This window comes from Chaetodon auriga, chromosome 15 (assembly GCF_051107435.1).
Source record: "Chaetodon auriga isolate fChaAug3 chromosome 15, fChaAug3.hap1, whole genome shotgun sequence".
Lineage (NCBI taxonomy): Eukaryota > Metazoa > Chordata > Actinopteri > Chaetodontiformes > Chaetodontidae > Chaetodon > Chaetodon auriga.
Genome location: NC_135088.1, coordinates 23,173,227 through 23,195,528, shown reverse-complemented (window position 1 = coordinate 23,195,528; position 22,302 = coordinate 23,173,227). Strand labels below are relative to the sequence as shown.

The 22,302-nt window shown below is 38.9% G+C and overlaps 1 protein-coding gene across 4 annotated transcripts in view; it reads left to right on the top strand.

Moving 5' to 3' along the window:
• LOC143332515 (homeobox protein PKNOX2-like) overlaps positions 1 to 22,302 on the top strand; it is a 96,134-nt gene extending 73,832 nt beyond the window's left edge. For 2 of the 4 annotated variants that reach the window (XM_076750071.1, XM_076750070.1), the window contains 8 exons: positions 7,802 to 7,973; positions 12,204 to 12,389; positions 12,566 to 12,701; positions 13,849 to 13,946; positions 18,208 to 18,327; positions 18,545 to 18,621; positions 19,449 to 19,627; positions 20,195 to 22,302. In XM_076750071.1, coding sequence (XP_076606186.1) covers positions 7,802 to 7,973; positions 12,204 to 12,389; positions 12,566 to 12,701; positions 13,849 to 13,946; positions 18,208 to 18,327; positions 18,545 to 18,621; positions 19,449 to 19,627; positions 20,195 to 20,454 — 1,228 coding nt within the window. In that variant the 3' untranslated portion in view covers positions 20,455 to 22,302. The remainder of the gene's footprint in view (positions 1 to 7,801; positions 7,974 to 12,203; positions 12,390 to 12,565; positions 12,702 to 13,848; positions 13,947 to 18,207; positions 18,328 to 18,544; positions 18,622 to 19,448; positions 19,628 to 20,194) is intronic. The other 2 variants (XM_076750068.1, XM_076750069.1) reach the window with 1 other exon arrangement.

Below are 22,302 nucleotides of genomic sequence, written 5' to 3'. Positions count from 1 at the left end.
AGAACTGGACTTGGACTTTGATGACTTTGATGCACACAGTTTGCTTCGAATGCCATACCAACATGTAAGAAAGGCATGAGCACTCATGTTGCTCTAGTGTATTAATATGTTGACTGACAGGCAGATAGTTCCCTCTTGGCCTTTAGTACAACATTTAAAAAAGAATCTCACAAAATGTTTATTCAGCTCCACAACAGCTATAAAATTTTGCCATCTTTCACTTCACAACAGAAAGTTTTTAAAGCACGTCATGTTTTGCCTTTTATAACATCAAATTCAAGTGGCACCTTATTTCGTTCTTTAGCCTCTGACTCACATTGCAGATGTCACTGGACCTGCTATGTCCCTCACCTTCATTTTTAAGCCATCACGTTCCCCCGCTGGTCTCTGATTCACCGTTTTGGGCTTTTGGTTGGTGACCCAGCACGGTGCAGTGCTGGAGGGTGGGGACCGTGCTGACTCCACTCACTGGCCGTCCTGTAAATCGCTCTTTTATGGCCCTTGTAATGATCCCCCAGCCAGCAATCTCCACTCCGTCGCACTGCAGATAGAACCTGCCGCTTCTGGCAGCCGACATGTGGTGGGGGGGTGGGGGCTCAGGAGGGTTGCAGGAGGTAGTGGGAGACTGGAAAACACACATTGCGTGGCCATGCATTCACACCCACACACACACGGGCAGACACATGCGGCTAGGTTCACGTTCATAAAAATGCATGCTTTTTCACACCCCATCTACCTTAATCCTGACTTCCTGTGTAAAGGTCATAGAAAGCGCCGAAGGGTGGTGTTTTTACCTCGCTGCAAGTTGGTGAGGTCCAACTGTGCACAATGGTATGGTATGTTGTCAAGGATAGACGTTTTATCATGCAAACCCTGATTGCCTTGATAGCTTTAGCCTTTTACATCATTTATTCCATATCTGGCTGTTAGCTGCAGAGCACCAATGACAGGTTAGATCTTAAAATTCCCATAGAGCTCTGACACTAAAGCTAATCTCAAAAACCCATAATGATCTCAAATGTATCACATCAAATTCGAAAGATGTTTGTCTCTAGCCTTTTTGCACAATATCTCGAGGCTAAATAACATCAGTTTTGCAAAACACACCACCCCTCAAGATTTTTTTTCCCCCCGCTGAACAGCAAAATGACGGGTTAAAAAATACCTCTTTTTTTTAGCAATTTTGTTTTAATGGCTTTACATAACATGTTTAAGACATGTCTGTTGACACATGTATAAATGAGCAAAGGAAGGGAATGAATTTGTGTATATTATGCAAATGGTTCAGGCTTTTGCATTATTTTGTTGTCCAGACAGAACTCTCACCACATATGTTAAGAAGTTGTCAGCAGATTTCAGTAACATTCCAGCTCAACAAATTCTGATGAACAAATGCATTTTCAGTTTAATGTACTTTACTGTTTCTGAATGTTAATTAGATTCAGTTCCATTATACAAGACATGGGAGCTGTCTTGTTAGCTGTAAAGAATTTGGCTCAATTTGGACAGAATCAAAGCTGCATAATTTGAAACGTATCTACAAATTTAGCAGCATGGAGAGGGTTGTGCATCTGTATACCAATCTGAAATTATGATAAAATACAGATTCAAAATTCACTTTGTTCACTCTCAGATCTCACATCACTTGAGTGTCACATGAAGTTACTGTAAAATAACACTAAACATCAGTGCAGATGCTGAGTTTAAAACAATAAATAACACTTAGTTGGTTGCCTTTACAAGCTGTACTATACTGGACAGTTTTTTGTTTTTTTTTTATTTAGTCATTAGTGATCTTAGAGGCATAACATGGCAACTGTCACCATGAAAAAAATGTTTTTCTTATCTATGACAAGATATTTGTCATGTTATCATGAAATATTTTTCTTGTTACAACTATATACACTAGCAAGTGTTACTATTTGGTATGACAACATATTATTGAACTTTTTATGTATTTTTTTAATTTCAACATGATTAGTTGGTATGTTGTTATCACTCTAAACTGCCATATGTTGTTTAAACAATCAGTGCCTGATCAAGCATACGATGATCTAGAAATGTGGCATGATGCTTGTTATGTAGTATGGCTGTGAGCTGCTTTTGTATTTTTTTGTGTGCCCATGCAAAATTATTGTGTGTGGATGCAGTGTCATATTAGATTTGCAGTTGTCAACAACCGGCTACAGCTTGGTAAAGGCCCATGCACAGATATCTCCTACCCCACTGCCGCCCTCTCTCAACAACACAAGGCCAGATGACATTAGGAAAGACACCTTGACTCATTCCAAGTATGCAATAAAACTTTAATTGAACCATATAAAACAGTCATTGTTAAATTTTCTAGCCTATGCTGTCTTCTCTTTAGGAATCAACTACATTTTTACAAGATATAAAAGCTTTCTTGGTATAACAGCATAAGTTATATAATAATGACAAAGGTTTTCCTGTTTCCACAAGATATGATAGAGTTAAGGAGATAGATTAATATGATCCTTTAACAGGAAATGTTTCTTATTCAAAGAGAATAATTTGGTATGTAGAAATAACAAGAGAAATGTGTCACACTAATATAATTTTTTTTTTTTTACGAGGGAACAGGAACAGGAAAGGAATCTTGTTAAAGTAAGAAAGTCTTCTCATTATAATGAGACAGTAAATATTTTTGTTCAAGTGCTGCAACATGTAGCATAAAAATATTTTTCTAGTAATGTTTTATTTTGGAAAATGCAATCATGTAAACATTAGTTGTGTGTATTAATGAACATAATGAATCCTGAATGAATGAGTAGAAAACGTGGCTGTCTTTCAAGGGTTGTGTGAGGCAGCAGCTTGGTGAACGGCATATCAGCATCTTATCAACAATCTCTTAATGAGACTTTTTCAGTCTTTGACATGTAAGCCATTCTGCTATCATGTGCATTATAACCTTTAATTGCTGCATTTGTTTTGTTTTTAGTGGGGCTATTGGTGTTTTGTCTGTCATGCACACACAATAGTATATATTTACCAGCCAATAAAGGTTCTGTGTACTCTGGAGCTCTACCCACAATGCCCCTGGGTCCTCAGGCCCTGCTGTGCCACATCTCCTTGACAGCACACATGTGTGAATAGATGTGTTCGTGTGCGTTTCCATTTGTGATGTTTATAAAGCAACAAACGACTCAAAGTATCATTTTGTTGACACTAGTGGGTCGACATGTCTTATCCTCTTTTGTTTATAGACATTAACATTTGTAGAATTAAAAAAAAAAAGAAAGTTAAATGATATCACCCCATTGGCAGAACTTGTGTGTAATAAAAATAACACAAATAACAAAGAATGAATGTGAGAGTAAATAACTTGTTAAGACACCATCTGCAGTGCTGAGAATCACCCTGTTTGCTCTCAGTTAGTCCCCCCCCCCCCCCCCTTCACCCCCACCCGGATTCTTCTCCACCCCACCACAAGCAGACATTAAACAGACAAGGCAGAGGCTCTCCACTCTGCACGTGACCCTACTGTTTAGTATTCCTGCCACGTCTGGCTGAGGGAGCGGCATTAAATTGGGATCAGGCAGATTAGAGTATAATATAGACGACTATTAAAGGCTGCAAATGAGAGCCATGGGTTAGAGCCTGAGCAGGGACCCAGTCTGCCTCCATGTCAGTGCAGTCCCCTGCAATATACACTCACATGCATACACACACATGCGTGTCTACAACGATGACACAGTGTGAAATAAAAATGGAAAAAAGGTGACCTCCAATAGATCATCTTTAAGTAAACAATTACAAAGAATTGCAAAAATGAATTCTCTATACATGTATTCTATTCTATGTATTCAGTTGATTGAACCTATTTATCCCGGGCTGATTGTCTAGATTCGTTGCCCTTTTTTAGCTACATCCTCCTCCACACTCACATATTCACAACTTGAACAGAACTACAGGTGTGAAAGTCATTCACATGTAGGATAGACAGTAAAATTAGGCCACTCTCACACTTTCACAGATTAGTTCTGGTCTGGTTTGTATACACACTGACTTTATCATAAACAAATCCAAATCTGACATCAAAATCACATTCCTCTGACTGGCAGCCAGTCAAGCAGTACTTTACTGTGCCTTGTGTTTATTTATCATCTCAAGTGTCACAAAGAGCTCACCAAGAAATGATTGGTTGTAAAAATTAATAGTCAAGGCTGCAACTGGGCCTCCTGTATCATAAATATGGACAAACAGGCAGAAACTCGGGACAAACAAAGAGGCATCTTATACAGTAGTTTTACAGGTGCATACTGTGGATGTATTAAGAGAAGACAGGGTGATATGAAAGAGTCACTTTTTTATTGTGGAACTGGTAAAGTATATGGAGAAGAGCACAGGTACAACACACCTTTGAATTAACTTTCAGATGTGTCAGGGAATGTCCCAACAGTGATGTGCATATGTGTTACCACAGTTACCAAATGATTTTGAATAAATACATGTGCTATTTAGATTGCTTCCTGACAGTTGATATTCAGCAGATGGATTTAGTAGTTTAACTTCTCGGTTATCCAGGTCCTGTGGTTGGTCTCCTTTGTGTTCACACCACAAACAAACTGCATGAGAGCCTGCTTGGAAGCAGACCGAGACCTCTGCCTGGTTGTTTAGTCCGAGCCAGAGTTTGATTGACAGCATTCACACGAGCCTGAACAAACAGAGACACTCAGAGATTAAAAAAATAAGAAATAGTAAATTAAGAATAATTAACTTGTTAAGAAAAAAAAGCACAGCTCAGTATACATATTTAAAAACTTAAATTTCAGTTATTACAACTTTGCTCCATGTAGATTTGAATATTTGACGCTGGCACCCCACAGTGGTAGAAAACCACCCAAGAGAAGAGGTCGTTTTGATCCAGTGACCCAACGATAACATAAATATATCACCAACACTGAGTCAAAACCACCCAGAACAACTAAACCCCTGCTGAACCAGGGATTTTTTTTAGTTTGTGGTAGTATTGAAATACACACTGTAGCAACAATGCATACCTCCTCCCCACACTGAGCAGGAAACACACAGACTACACAAATTGTTACTGTGATATAGCTTTTTATACAAACAAAAAAATGTTAAATTTAAAAAAGATCTTACAATCACATTAAAATTCTGCTTGAAGGGGTTTTCATGTAACCCAGAGTCAGAAAGTTTGATGCGTCAAATAATATGAAGATACAGTCCTGCATGTGGTTTGAAGCTCTCAGCAGGGTTTGAATGACAGTGTCTTGCATTTGAAATCCTGAAATTACTAAATGCATGACAATAATTAATTCTTATGTCAATGCTTTTTGCTGCTAATAAATGTGGCTTTATTTCTTGAAGACGTATTGTTATACTCTCTACAGCTAAAGTCACTGGATGTGGAAATAAGGAAATATGCCACTAGTAAGCAGCTTACAGGGCTGCCAAGAGACCTTATTATGATGAATTTGGTGGGGAAATATTTTGAGAGGTTTCCTCGGGTTTCCTCTAAGTCCATAACACCAAGGACAGAATGTGTGTGAAAGGACGGAGGAGGCCGACTGCAGAGTCTGTATGGAGTAAAGACATGGGGAGATGTAAAATGTAGTTCTTTGGCATACAGATATGCATCTGAGCCAAAACTTTCTATTCTCAGTCAGTCCTCAGTTCAAGTTCTTCTCAGATTTTATGATGGTATTGTAGTATTGTCACCCTGACCATTAGACCTTTCTTCCAAGTGGAAATGCTCAATAATTTGGCATGTGCAGCAGCACAGTATGGACCATTGCACAATGTATCTTTAGGATCTTATGTGAGTGACATTTCCTATAAAAGGCAGATGGTAACAATGTAGGTGACACTGTGAAGCCTAGTGCTGTCACTGGACCATATCCTATCCACTTAAAGATCTTTTTTTTGATCTCTAGCTGAACCTTGTCCGTATGTTCAGCATGTCCTTTAGGGAATGTCCTGGAGCTGCCACGCTATTAACAGTACAGTGAGGGAGGGAGAAGGGTCTTGGAGGGGTGCTCATATTATGTCTTGAATTCTTCTCTCAGATTTTTCCATTTAGTCACCCTATTAGGAGTCCATAATGTGTGTTTGCATATGTACAGTAAAGAAGACCAAAGACCAAAGAAGTACTGCTTTGGCAACATGTATATGCACCAGGATCCTGTAGACAAAGTGGGTAGAAATATGTCTAAGATGAATATTTTTATATGAGAGTGAGCTTACATGTCAGTAAAAATGTTATAATATCATAATGCGTGCATAGTTATTTGTGTAACAAATGTTTTGTAATTGTGTAACCAATTGGAAAATAAAGTAACACTAATGTCAAATTTGAAAAGGGAAAATCATGCCTGTACTGCATCAGCAAAGCGTAAACTTAAAAACGGAAAAAGAAGCTTGCGGTGCAACTAGAGAGTAGAGAATTAGACAGTGTTGCAATGGAGAGAGCTGACATTCCTCTAATTCATATGAAATATCTCTGATGAACTGATCATCAGACCTGATGGACAGAGCGGGCCTCCAGCAGAGTGCCTCAAAACAGTCAGCGTTTCCTAACGGCCATTAAGAGTGTATCTGACACTTAGTGTCGGTTAGAATGTTACGCTTACTCAAATGTCAAGGACTGACACATCATCATGTCGTCACTCATGGCCACCAACATGTCCTGTTGGACAGTGATGATGATCCATGACTTCCAATGGTGTGGTTACAGCGGCTGTCACTGCTGCTGCGTTTAGCAGTGTGATTGTAGCTGTGACTCTACATTATGTACACATCAACATTATGTCCTTTCATCACCAGTGGGAGGCGATGTTTTATTTACATTATTCAAGTATACTTTCTGTTTTAGTTCTTGACAATGAATAATGTATCCTGCTGATTAGAATGCATAACATGAGCAAAACAGGATTAAAATATGGTTAATGTATTCTACCAAAATAATCAACAGAATTGCAGAACAATACATAATGGTGTGTGCTGGATACTTGATCCTGCTGTTGTGCGCTGGGAGAGGATGGGGGGAGGGGGGATGGGGCTCCAGAGTGTGGCTCCAGACCCATGGTCATGATAGTCCACCAATGAAAAGAACTCAGTTGATATGTAACATTTGTAATTTGTTCTCCGTCTTTGCCTCATGTACTGATGAGAGTGATGTAAATTGCAAATTCATTATTCTGCATTCAAGGAAAAATACATTTTGAAACCCATCACTATCTTGCATTCCTGAGTCTCTTTGTCTTACTTTCAAAAGGAACTGTGCCAATAAAGACAATGTGATATCACATCAAAATAATACAGTGGAATTTCACCGCAGAAACAATTTTAGCAACATGTAAAACAGAAGCAGCAGATTTCAGATTTTTAGCCATTTAGAATCAAAGAACAAATGTTTCTTTCTGTACCTGACATCTTGCTTCTACATGCACACATGTAGGTACACCCACCTCTGATTGACTGAATCCACACCCCAGGTCTGGAAAGGTTGTCTGGGAAATGTAGGAAATAACCAACTGAGGTCAAGCGGAAGCGACAAGTTAGTGGCTGCACCAAAGAATTGGAATGAATTAAATTCCCAAAACTCCCACAATGCATTAATTACCTCCTTTCCATTAAAACTTTAAGATTGCAGTAAAATCTGGATTTTAAAAGCTCCAGTTCTGGCTTGAAGCACCAACCTTTACTACCAGTAGACAACCAGTAATATAGACATGAATTAAGATCAAAGCCTGATAAAAGACACCATCAATACAAACTGTCACATATTCAGCCTCTCTCTCTCTCTCTTTCTCCTCAGACATCCACTGTTCCCACTGCTGGCATTGTTGTTTGAGAAATGTGAGCAGGCCACACAGGGATCTGAATGCATCACGTCAGCCAGCTTTGATGTGGACATTGAAAACTTCGTGCACCAGCAGGAGCGAGAACACAAGCCCTTCTTCAGTGAAGATCCAGAGCTGGACAACTTGGTAAGCAAAGTGCATACATGATAATCATTAGCACACCATGGCCTCAGCTACTTTGATTTCAGGAAGTCATTATATTGTGGTGCTTCTTCAAGAATGTTTTAACCAGTGCAGAAATACCAGTTAGTTTCGGGTACCTGCTCAACTTAATTGAATAATGTGAGAAAAAATAAAGCTGCAGGAATGCCTGTTTGTCTGCAGTGCATCCCATCTTTACTACTCCTAATCATTCCCTCCTTTTTCATGTAATCTTCTTCATCCTCCCCCTGCACTTCCCCTTGCACAACAGCTAACAGTAATTGCAAATTAAGAGAAGGAGGATGCTGATCATGTTCACTGAGAAAAGAGTAGGAGGAGCTGAAGCCAGACAGAGACAAAGACAGCGACAAGAAAAAAAAAAGTGCACTCTTGCCATTACAGTACTCGGGATGGCAGGCCGACAAGTGCTGAACAGTCAATTAACCCTGCATCTGTGTGTTTTATGAGGCACTGGGTGTGGGCATCCCTCCCAGAGGGCACTAACTCTTCCACAAGGCAGTAATGTTACACTGGGCCTGACTGGCTGCGATGGGCAAAGAGTTACTGGTCCCTTGATTAAGTGAGCGCACTTTAATTAGCTGATTTATCTCCTCCTTGGCCTAGCACTTTTCTGTCCATTCTGTTGACCTTGAGTTGTGACTTTGAGGAAGTACACTACAGTGTGCCACACAGAGTGGAGAAACGCTAGGCTGTTGATGGTCAGATAACAGCAGAAGAGAAGAAAACACAGAATTATCTGAATACCATACATGAACTTCTACACTTCCACAAGGCAAATGAATCTTTTCATAGTTTCAAACAACATTCTAAATATGTTCATCTTCGTTTTCTCTGTTGTGTTGTTTGCCATTATGAATATCTATAAGGAGATAAACCAGGACCCAAGCTGTTTCCTAGCAACACAACTGCAATTAAATGGTCTGTTAAATATTTGTCCATTAGTGTCATCTATGACAGACATTTCTCTCTGACCCCTGCTATTGCATTCATTTAGATTATGTGAAAATGTCTGGCCAGAGCAATAATGTCATAATGGTGTGGGGAGATTTTGCTCAATAGCTTCAGGGGCATCAGTTTGTAAAACATGCTCTGAAACCTGTCTCATCAGCCTTAAGAAACTACTAAAGAGTTCCCTTTAGGCCATGTGTCAGTGGAGATTCTTAATGTCCCCTGATGGTCTAAATGCTTTCTTAAAGTCTTTTTTAGTTTGCCAGGAATGCTGAGAAAAATACTGAGAAAAACACAAAACTCAGTAATCAGCATGACCACAATGAAATGAAAACTAATAACCAGCACAATACATTAGTGCCTCTACACGACTTAGCCTTTAATAGTAAGCAAAAAGCTAAAACAGCAGGGAGAGTCCAAAGATTAGTTAAATCATTGTTTTGTTTTTTCTTTTGTTCTTTCTTGTTTTGCAGGTTAATTGCAAATATGTTACTCAGCATGGAAAAATTGCATTGTTAATGAGCTGAGTTCAGACATGAAAAGTCTAGCCTACGGTCATGCCTGATTGATAGCCTCACATTAATACAGTGACAGTGATATGCTTAGAAAATAACTAGAGTTTGAGTTTCACTTTTTAAAAAAAACTTATTTCAGGATGGAAGTTCATTCAGACATTTAGGAACAGTGTGTGTAACAACTTTTTAGAGCTTTCAGCTGTGTAGTCGTCCAGTCTACATCCCATTAAGATGCTTTGAAAGCTCCTGAAATGATAGCAAGTGTACATCAGATCTTAGATTAGATTGTGAGCATTAAAATCCAACATGCCACATTCTTCAAGCCCCTCAGAAAACAGATTCAATTCAAAAATGGGGAAGGTTAACGTTCGTGTCAAAGGTTTGCATTCCAACCATACATGTCTGGCATGTCTGGCTATAAGAAGACAGAGAAGATCCTTTGAGATGTACATTAGATTTTAGCTTGAACAAGATGTTTCTGTTGAAACAAAGTCAAAGAAATGCAGTAAACAGACAAAACCTTAATATAGACATACTGTTTCATCAACCTCACCATCATGTTATGATGAAAGTCAGCTAATTTGTTTGTTTAAATGTTTAGTTCACAAAGCCAGTCCTACAGACAGACAACGGAGAAGCTTGATCAAGTCAATCAATGATGTCAGGCTGTGGAAGACTGAAGGATGAAAGGATTACAGCCCCCGTGTATACTTGCAATCTATATGCAGCTCTGGAATAAACATTAAAATTGAATGTCAATCCTTGCGCATCAATAAGAGAAACCGCTGCATGCCCCTTCTTCTCATCACATCTCACCCTTTAAAAACAGGCTGCAAAAAATCATCTCATTTCTTCCACATCAAGTGTTGAGTTCATTTTAATTATTGTGGCCAAATGTGTGATTGAATACGTCCATAGCTGATGTGGGTGATCATCTATACATCCCTGTATTTTGAACAAACTTTCATCCACTAATTCAGGGCCTGTGTTAAGGGTTCGAAATAAGGGTTTTAAAGAGGAAAAACCTTGAAATTAACCAGACACCAGAAAAGGAGCGCATGAATTTGTATCTTACAGACAGAACACTACCGCAGGTCCTTCATTTCAACAGCCGCCAGACTGTTTAACTCCAGCATCATTTAATGCAGCACTGTGTTGATGTTGTTTCCCATTTCAGCATCACAAACCTACTATACTGCACAACTGTTACTTATGCAAATATATGCTCACATCCACGACATATTGCCCAATTTTTACTTCGTTGTATATTTTTTCAACTGTACAATTGTACAAAAACTATATTTATTATCTATCCTGACTCAAGCAATTCAATGTGATTTATTTTCTCAAGTACAATTCAAAATATTGCATTGGTAGATTTTCATAAAAATGGCAACACTCTTTTATCATCTGTACATAATGTACAGGTAATTTTTTCTATTCTGTATGCTTTTTTATCTTGAGCCTCCTATGCCACGGTTTTTGCCTATTTTTAATACTTACTGGCTGTAACAACTTAGTTTTCCTGGTTTCTTATCTTATCTTATCTTATCTTATCTTATCTATCTTATCTTATTTAAAGGACCAATCCACCATATACACGACATTCACAGTAGTATAAAGCCTTCTGTGGCTCTCAATGGAGCTTCCCTGCATTACAAACTGGAGGTGTTGGATTTAAAAGAAGTGGGCATTTATAAGGCAGGAGAGATCTCATGAAAGATGATATCCGGGTGCATTGTGGGAAATGCAGGATCCAGGGTTTGGGGCACTTGGCCCATAGTGGGCATTAAAGCCAGGATATCTTTCCCTCTGTTTTTCGCCATTCTTAATCTATCTGTCTCTCAAAAGTACTCCAACTTCGTGGCAGTGACAGAATAGATCTTTGGACGACTGCCTTGAAAGAGCCACAGTTTTTCAGTGTGATGTTGGGAGATCGGTCAGCCCATAACTTTTTACGCAGACTCAAATATCTTAGCAACTGGACTGTCATGAAAGTTGGTACCAACATTTGTGAGCCCCATAGGATGAGTCCTAATGGCTTTTCTTCCAGCACCACCAGCTTAGGTGAAACGGCTTGACAGCTAGTTAATGAATTGCTAAGAAATTTGATCCAGTTATCCATGGTGCCCATAATTACTTTGATGATCTCCTGACTTTCCATCTATCAATACCAGGAGTCAAAATTTCACTGCTACTAATACTACTAAGAATTTATGATTTATGACCAAATACCTGCAAAACAAATTGCCAGCAGCCTCAGTTGAACATTGTGTTCTGTGCAAATTGTGCTACCAAATGTTATTTGTCATTTGTCTATTGTCAACATGTTAAGACTTTGATAGCATTTAGCTCAAAGCAGCGCATTGCCTAATTACAGCCTCACAGAGCGTTTCACATGGCTGTAGACTATTTGTTTCTTGTGTTGTTTCCCAATTAAACAAATAGTCAAACAGTATTAAAACTAGGATGGAATGTTTTTAAAAAAAAAAAAAAAAAAAAAAAAAAAACTCTCTTAATGCTATTTGCTAAATTTTCAGGGTGGTCTTTCCCCCAATAAGTCCGTGCAGAAAATGCATAGTAATGCAAGTAATCCAATATATATTCCCTTACAGTCCATTTTATACCATAACATCTTAATAACAACATTATAAAGTATAGAATAAAGGGATTCAGTTTGGTAGTGTGTTGTGAACGTGATCTGTTTACGGTTTCTCTCTGCTTCTTTCAGATGGTAAAGGCCATTCAGGTGTTGCGGATCCATCTACTGGAGTTAGAGAAGGTCAATGAGCTCTGTAAAGATTTCTGCAACCGTTACATCACCTGCCTCAAAACTAAGATGCACAGCGACAACCTCCTTCGTAATGACCTCGGAGGACCCTATTCTCCATCACACACCAGTCTCAACATGCAGCAGGTCAGTCATGGACTCATGTAACACTTCCTTCATAGTGTCCCTCTCTGAGTAGCAACTGTAAAGATACACTTTGTCATTTATCAGCAGGTAGAGTTTGCTGTTGGGAGTGTTTCAGTCACAAACATTAGAGCTATCTCTCTATTTTTGCTCACTAGTGTCTCTCTGTGATCCCCCAGGAACTAATTCAGACCTCCTCTCCATCCATGACCTCTGTCTCCAGCTCTGTTAACCCTTCAGGGATTGTGGTGCCTGCCGGGGGTCTTCAACAGGGCAATGTCACCATGACTACAATCAACTCTCAAGTGGTATCAGGTAAGCATGTGATGCACACATTAAAACAGTTGCACCTGGACACATACACATGTAGCATTCATTTTAGATAGTATTAACTGTCTAATACAATGTCACATTTAGAAGTTAGGGAAGCTTCCACATTAAAACACATGTTATGATTTTTCAAGTTTCCTTGGTCGCACTTGTTTTTACAAGGCACTCATTCCATCCAGTGTTATCAACAGTCACTATCTTTTAAACGTCTATCTTTTAAACTATAGGACAGACTTTTTTTTAAATAATCTCCCCTGACTTGTTTGCTTATTTAGAAAATTTTACAATTTGTTTTGCTTTGTTGTTTTCACTGTGAAACACTTTATATCCGCATTGAAAAAAGTGCAATATAAATAAAGGCTATTATTATCATTCATTCAGAGGGCTGTTGCAATGAAATGACTTTTGACATAAAATACTCTTGTCTTGACAGATTATAACAAATGCACATGCAAACAGACACTGGAGGCACAGAACATTTACAGTTGTTTACTACTACAGTATGTAACTTCAACATCAATGATCTATATCCATATTGCCAAATACATAAAAGCATACACTTGAATGAAAAACAATTAATATAGTGAACATGTTTTTGATTTTCAACCTCATCATGCACAGCACACACTGTACACACCACTCTATATTGTAACATTTAAATGCTGTTATTTTAATTTTCTCTTTTAATATACATCTATGATGACTGAGTTTTATGTATATGTTTATCAGAGAGCCATGATAGTATCCTTCACAGGGTACGTGGCTGGTAAGTTCTTATAATGTCAAGCCTGTACAGTGAAATGTTAATCCTGCCCTCTGGAAATCCCTTTTAAGCCAAAATAAATCAATGTCTCTGCCTTTGATCACTACACACTGAAAAGCTCAAACAGACTGTGATGAGAGTGTCTTGATCAAGACTAATTAAGCCAGCCGCTAAAACACACTCCCCTCTTCTTTTTTCTGGGTTAAAGGACATTAATGTACCTTGAATCTAATCATTTTGTCTCATGTTTAGTGTGTTTTTGTTTGCGGGGCTGACAAGAAGTTAATAAGGCTCTGGTGGTAGTACGGATGTGGCTGCCAGTAGCTGCTGAAGCCACTTGATACTCATGACGGCAAATTATCCCCTCAGGTGGGACCCTGTACCAGCCGGTTGCCATGGTGACATCGCAAGGGCAAGTGTTAACGCAGGCGCTGCCGCCGGGAACCATCCAGATCCAGAATTCACAGGTAAAACTGTCCGTCTGATGATGCTTTGGCCGACACATTCGCTCCCTCTGTGCGCCGTCACCACCAACTCTCAAGTTGTTACTATTAAAAGGACTTCTTTACGTCTCACAGAAGCCCCCCCCGGATGCCCTTTTATTGTCTCTGTCTGAACAAACCCCCCCCCCCCCCCCCCCGACAGGCAAAATGAAAATAGTTTATTCCCATGATGTTCAGGGCACTTACATGATCATGTCAGGTTCGACTGCTAATTAAAGTCATTTAAGGACATGCAGTGGAGACTAACTTTATTTCTACTATACAGCAAATATTTTTACCTCTTATTTTACAGAACTCTCTCTTCATACTCACTCAAGCTTTTGACAAACCTGGTCTTTGTAAAGTATACCACACAAATATTTTATCTCCTTTCCATGAAAGGCTTTAAAACAGTCATACCCACATGAATGCCTGTAATTGGACTTTTTATGACATCAGAACACATTTAAGGTTTTATTTTATTTTCATTTTTTCCAGCTCAAAAGGCTTTTGCAGTTGTTTCAGGATATTTGGGGGATGCATTGTATCCTCCATCCTTGGGATAGGTTGTTGTGGAGATGAATGAGCTTCATACCCAGTGCAAGTAATCAGTTCCAAATAGCTTCCAAATAGTGTCAATATCTTAGTAAAGCTGATCAGAGTAAATGTTTTACATCAGTTCCCTGAACTGCGTGGTGGAAGCAATGCTATTGACAAGTAAGAGCTAGAGCGCTTTTTCTGAAGTTGTGGTTATACCCAGCTACTCAATGCAGACAGCTTAACTAGAGAAGTACTATTTAGCCTCGTATGTTAAAACAGTAAATTTTCCTGTTTTTTAAAATCATTCACTCTGTTTCATCTCTGAATGTTGAGTTGATCTGACATTTGCTTAATTGTACTAATTTGGGAAAGCACCTCCCTTAACATGTCATCGCAACTGAGTATAGATCTAATCATAACACACTAAAACATTTTGCAAAAGGACATTGTATGTATGTATGTATGAATATAGTAAAACAAAAAGACAACTCCATTGCACATTCTTACGTATGATGTAGTGTTTGTAGTCGTTGTGTTTTTCAGGTAAGCAGTGAGCCGCCAGAAAGCTATTTTTAATGCTCTGTGAACAAAGGAAGCACAAGAATCTGACCTGGATAAGTGGTGCTGATTCATTAAAAGACAGTCACAACACAGGACTGTGACTCCAGACTTAAGGCAAAACAACAGAACAACAAATGAGAGCAGACGAATATCAAGAGTTCAGTTTCCAAGTCAGTGGTCTGTCATTGGCAGTAGCACTGATGTCTTTTATACAGTTAGTGTCACTGACATGAAAAGTTTGGAAACAGCTGAGCACAGAATACTTCACTACAACTCATTTGTGGGAAGTGTAACTGTAGTAATGATATCTGAATGTCTGCATGCTGTTCAGCAGAGTCTATAGCTTAAAGTTCACATTTTTGTTTATGTTTTTAAATATGAGAAATCACAATTTTATTGAGCCATAAGTTGGACTGACTATGCACTATTGAAATATGCAACAGAATATAATGTAATTATTAAAATGTATTTGGCCTTTACGTTTATATTTCTGCTTCTTCTTAATAGAGGGAGTCAATACGATACTAGGACCAGACCTTGCACCACAAAATGCAACCCACTGAGTTAGTAATTAGAATTTAGAATCACAGAATTAGTTAAACTGGAATTTCAATTAATTTTTCTGAATAATCATTCTTTTTTTTTTTCTTTTTTTTCTTTTTTTTTGACCTTTTGTCAGACACATGCATGTCTCAAAACAAGCACCAGGTATCACCGGTGATCCCAGTCTTTGTCTGGCCTGACAGTCTCCACACTTGCCTATAGATATGAATAAAAACTGGGGGCTGGGGGGTTTGATCAGTGCTCCTTGCTCAGCAGCAGTGGCCTGAAGAGCAGCTCAGTCTCAGGCAGGTATTTCTGTGCTTGACAGTCAATGGAGGCCTCAGTGAATAGCCGTGACCCAGCTAAGGCAGAGTGCTACATGTGGGCTGGGAATTGAACACAGCCCCATCGCTGCTTTAACGACAAGCCCCGAGTAATCACACTCTTGAGCTCGGTGCCGCCAATTAATTCAACCTCGCTTTCCCCCGGAACACACGCACTCCCAGGGCTGCGGGGGGATAAGAGGAGGGTTATCCACGTGACACCCAGCTGCAACTGTAATGAGTCTTGTTTTGAGGGGGGATCTGAGTGTGTGTGAATGTGTATTTATGGGCATTGTGTGATAAAGGGGGTTTGTCTGATATTTATCTCTCAGCCAGCCGGGATTCTTTCCACTACTACCTACATAAAATTAATCAATTTTCTATTCTTTAGCAGACTTGTGTTTTTTTTATTTATTCATGCATTTTGTCCTGCATTCTTATGCATTTAAATTTTGCTCCCCTTTGAAGTGTTTTAGCCTTCACAAATGGGCACCCCATTCAGAAATCATAAAAAGAGTAAAAGTCAGCAGTACTGCTTGGTACAATGACAATGACAGATTCAAAAGATTTGGCTCATATTATGTATTACATACTTGTGAATATACAGGCAGTGTCTGATGTGATTCATTACATGTGTAAGATGTGTTTTCATCTTTATGTAGTATGTGTTTTTATTCAGAATATAAGTGTAGCTCTTTGCAGATAGGGTTTGGTAATGGTTGCTGTCGAGGGCCCATTGTGTTTCATATTATCTGCCTCAGAGCACACACACATTAATCTCCACTGTGAAATGAACACACACACACACACACACACACACACACACACACAGAGTGTGCTATAGTGTAGACACAGAGACACACATGTGCATTGTTTTTTTTTTCAATAAGGAAAACATTGCATACAACCTTTACCCTAACACTCTAAAATTACCCAATATTTAATGGTCTGCCATGGGGAGACCAGCATTTTGTATGAGTATATTTTACTACACACACAAGAAATGTGAAGAGTTTTGCTAAAGTTAAGAAGACATGATATTAACTGGCATAAAAGAATGAGTTTGGTAGTTAGTCCATCTCGCAATACTTTGACTTTCGGACCTTGTTTCAAACACTGAGACCCAAGTTCAGCACATTGGTTCCTACTGAAGACATGAATCTTTAAAATGGTTCACAAATATATAATTCCTTTCAAAGCACTGTAATTTTTAAGAAAAATTACTCAAACAGGAGGAAATTATTCATGTGCTGGGGATTATTTTCAGCAGAGGATTACTCCACATTAGGTCCTTTGGTGAGTATTTGGGGCAGCAGGATGGTATGTGAGATTGATTCAAAATAAACCACAGCATGTGTCCGTGGTAATGATGGAGCATGTCACCCAGTACAGCAGTGTGGCTCACTGATGTGTTTTTGATAGTTTTAGGACAACAATGAAGCTCTATGGCACAGAGGAAGAAGATATATCAGGCTTCGATAGAAACACAATACTTGTTAGAAAGGTACACTCTTGCTTTAAAATAAGAAAAATATATAATATCACCAGACTTGTCCTAACCTAATATATGCTCTCAACGTGAACATTCAAGGCATTTACTAACCTTAACTTAACCTTGACTGCAACCACAGTCCAATCTTTTGATGACCATCACAACCCTAAATGTCCTCACAAGAACAGTGGACTCTCGAGAGTCAGTCCTCACAAGTACAGCTTAGCTAGACCAAACACATGGGTTCACACACATACACGCACACATCCATATGTACACCGCAGGCTGTGAAAGACTGTCAATACTCTGAGAGCATCTCCTCCTTCAGCACTCACATTCCAAACAATAACATCTGAATAATGATTTCTCACTGAACACAAAGATAGGCTTAGGTCAACACAAATCAAAAACTAAGACAAACACAGTCTCATTCCGTACCAGCTCCTCACTAATTCAGCACCAAAGTGTGAAATCCAAACTTTTGACCGAAGGCTTGCCTGACCCTCTGCTCTTTAAACTCCTCATCAAAGCACCAAACAGACTACTGACTCTCTTGTCTTTCCACATTGTCAAGGGTGCTGCTTTTTTGTATTTTTAAGTATCAATACTTAAATTCAGTTACCATGGTGACACTTGAGGAGGTGTTTCTGCCCTTGCCACTGAAAAAAAGATAGGTAATTGGTAGTCTCCCTATGTTTCCGTGGCAACAATAACTAAGCCCTACCATCCACTCCTTTTTTCCTTTCTTTTCTTCCTTTCTCTTCCCACCCTGGTGTTTACTGTAAAGGTAAACGTGGACCTGTCGTCCCTGTTGGACAGTGAAGACAAGAAGTCCAAGAATAAGAGGGGTGTCCTGCCCAAACATGCCACCAACATCATGCGCTCTTGGCTCTTTCAGCATCTCATGGTGAGTGTATATGGGTGTGTGTACATTAATTTGAAATGATCACTTGGTAGCTATGAATTCAAAAAAGAAAATGATGTGTAGGGGATGTATATGGAGATGGGACAGTCTACTGAATGGTCAGAGAGCAGGAAATTCCAGTGTTTAGAGGTCTGATTTGTTGGTTTTAACATGAGAAGCCAGTAATAAGTCAAATACAACAAATTCTTTCTTCTTTCAGCACCCATACCCAACAGAGGACGAGAAAAGGCAGATTGCAGCACAAACAAATCTAACTCTTTTGCAAGTAAACAACTGGTAAGATGCTCTCCTCATGTGTACATGTAGACACAAAGATATTATTGTAGTGGAAATAGGACTGGAGACTTTGCTTGAATTACATGAATACAGTGGAGCTCATCAGCACATTGCTGACATGGTGGCGCCATCTCCTGGTCATATGTATCAAGTAGCCGACACTTGAGACCAAACTGTGTCTCCCTTCTTGACATCCATTCACATTACTTTCATGTCTTTGTTCTCAAGGAACAGCATTTGTTTAAGAAATTGAATGTATCTCTCAAAACATGAAGGTTGAAAGAAAAGAATTTGCGACTGTTTCAAGCTTTTCTTCAACCGTTTTGTCTGCTGATAGGTTAAGGTATTGTTTTTTTTTAATAATATTTGAAAAGTTGCTTGTAACTCGGAATGTTTTGTAGTTGTGATGTTTTGTATTTCCTTTTCTCTTGTAACTTTTTGCATTTATTGGGAATAAATAGTGTGGTACATTTTAAAATGATGCGGTTAATGTTTTGTATACTTTTTGGACTGTATGTAAGGAAAACAGAAAGAAGCTCAGACACCACTCTAATGAGATTTGGTTTTGGATTAACTTTCACTGAACCTCACTCTGTTCTGGACTTCCTGTGTGTTCATTCTCAAAGTTAGCAAATATTGTGCATTCACTTTTCCTGAAATGCATTCATTCGCAGCCCTATTACAAATGATAATGATCTGTATCAATAATTTTAACCTGTCAGTGTAGGTTTCACTTTTCTAAATAGAAGAAATGATGATCTTGAGGATATCACCATCCCCAACATGAACCCTCCTACTCAATGCATGTCTGTGTCTCATTCTCACAGGTTCATCAACGCTCGTCGGCGTATCCTCCAGCCTATGTTGGATGCCAGTAACCCAGATCCAGCACCTAAAGCGAAGAAGATGAAGTCCCAGCACCGTCCAACACAGCGCTTCTGGCCTGACTCCATCGTGGCTGGAGTTCTGCAGACACACAGATCTCAAACAGGAAACAACGCAGACAGTATGTCAGCAAAAAAAAAAAAAAAAAAAAAAAAAACAACCCACAGTTTTCCTAAGTTCCTACATTCTGCTTGTTATTTAAATACACATGTAAAAAGGTTGAGAAGTAAAAATTCATCTTTGGTGTTTAAATCGTAACCACTAGGTGCCAGTATTGACTCTTTTATTTACGTGAGAAGACGTGACAGCACAAGTCAAAACAAAGAGAAGCAAATTCATCAAATCAGCCTTTTTCCTACAGGAGTCATAAGATGAATCTTAAAAGTAAAATAAATAAATAAATAAATAATTAAAGTTAGATAAAGAAATCATGGTAACAATCACAAAAAGGAAATGTTTTCCATGTCAAAGCCCATTTTAGGTCCAAGATGTTTGTCCTTATATCAGGATATTCTTCGGTGTAGTTTTTGCTGTGAATTTAAACTTTGGTTGCTTGAAAGCACATTTTGAGTACTACCGAGGTGCACAGGTGAATGTAAAAATCTGACTATGTACCACTTTTAGCATGGATTTGGTCTGTTATTGGTTTTATAATGATATGACACCTCCTAACCATTCCTCCCCTCAGACCCGTTGAGTATGGACAGCCTCCAGTCGCTGTCATCAGACTCAGCCACCCTGGCTATGCAGCAAGCCATGCTGGGAGCCGATGACTCCATGGATGGCACCGAGGAGGAAGATGAAGAGGAAGAGGAGGAGGAAGAAGATGAAGGAGTGGAGGAGGAAGAGGAGGAGGAGGATGGAGAGGAGGAAAACGACAGGGGGAGGCAGATGTCCAGCGTAGGAAGGAGAGATCTGAGCATGGAGCACAGAGAAGAACTGGAGTAGTCAATCAAAGGAAAAGACTATCTGAACTTTGACCTCAGTTGTCCCTGAAGGAGCGGCCTCATTCAAACCCAACTAGGATGACTTGAATGCTAAGTGACTCTTGAGAGCATTTAAGTGCATACAGTTGTAGGTTTTCTCCAAATTCATCAGAGACTCTTCTGCAGAGCCACCATGGAGGCTAATCGGCCACAATGACCATCATGATCATGATTGTAGAGGACAAATATTAGTTTAATGATGAATATGCGTTGTTTCATTTTAATATAGTATGTTTTCATGCAGTGAGCTCTTGAAATATTTGGATCGCAGCACATTTTTACTCTATAGCTCTTGTTTTTTGTGGAAAGAAATGGCACAGGAACTGAAAGGTTGAAAAGATTACTGCCAGTTCGAAATTAGGGACTGTTAGAGCAACAGTTAAAGAAATGATGATGTTTGAAGTTTTCAGACAGCCATGACATTTTGAGGCTGTTTTGATGTCAGATTACAGTGAACTGAAAAAGGAAATGCTGGACAGGAGAAAGAGGAGTCTTAAGTTGCACATGCATTAAAAAATAAAAACTTCCTGACTGTGTGTAAAAACTGAATTGAGTGTAATCTGTCTAAATATTTTGCTCTCTGAAATGAGTTACGGAAATGGCGAGCAGCTGTTTTAACTGTTCATTTCATGTGACTCTCAATTTTCAACTGACAGTCTACATTTTAACTTTACAGTTAATGTGTCATTTTGCTTCCTAAAATACGAGTGAGGAGCCAAAAGAGGAGAAAAAAGGTGTAATGCTGTCCAAATATCTGTAGAAGTGACTGTGTTGGCTTCCACTGCTGGGACATCATTCATGCCTTTTAATTGACTCAAAAGTTCTCAGGTCGAACAACACTCGCATTCGGCATGTCTCCTCCTCATGAGTGAAACACTTGACTCATTGCTGCAGCAAACCTTTTTCAGCATGACTTTTGAAACAATCTTAGTTTATTTTTCTCCTATCCCATGAACAAAAAAATCCTGTAGTAAACCAGTGTATACGGACTGCACATGTAGTATGTATGTTCAATTTTTCATATGTTTGCATTCTGGTGTTGAGGGTTTGCATATTTATTCAGTTTTTATTTTGTGTGGCCTCAGAGGGTAGCTCACGGAACAACACGACAATGACAGTTGCTTCTGCATATACTGTAGATTTTGAAAACTTTCTGAATAAGGCTATTGTATTAGCTGGTGGCCATGCACACACTTGACTTGACTCAACCATCAACTCTTAGAAAATTGCTTGTATATTTTTGTGACTTTGGGTGATTCTGTCACAAAAGAAAAACATGGCAAGCACTGCCAGTTACTACAAAACTGTTTCACCCACATCTCAACATTGAGAGAGATCACACAGAGGATGGACAATGTCTTTGGAATCCCCACACGACAGAGCCAATGTCATTTACTGACAAACTTTTTCAAGGAGGAAGACAATTTTGTGAAGGACTTTGAAGAAACTGTGAAACAATTTCAGCTCTCTGTTTCGTACTAAAACACACAAATGGAGACGCTCGTTTCTAATGTGAAGATGTCTAGAAAAAGAAAACCATGTTATATTGAATGTTCTGATTGTTCATTGTGAAGTATGTTGCTCATTAATATTCTTTTCTCTATTACTTTTTTAAATGGATCTTCCAGAGCAAGTGACAGACAATAGGGAATATTTCTATTTCATTTGTACACTTTGTTGTCATAATCTATTGTGTTTCAATAGACCAATTTTAATAATTAAAACATGTAAAGGTACTGATTTTGACTTTGTCATGTGGAGAACAATCTAGGGCCATAAATTCCCAAACATGGAGTTGGCAGTTTGATTC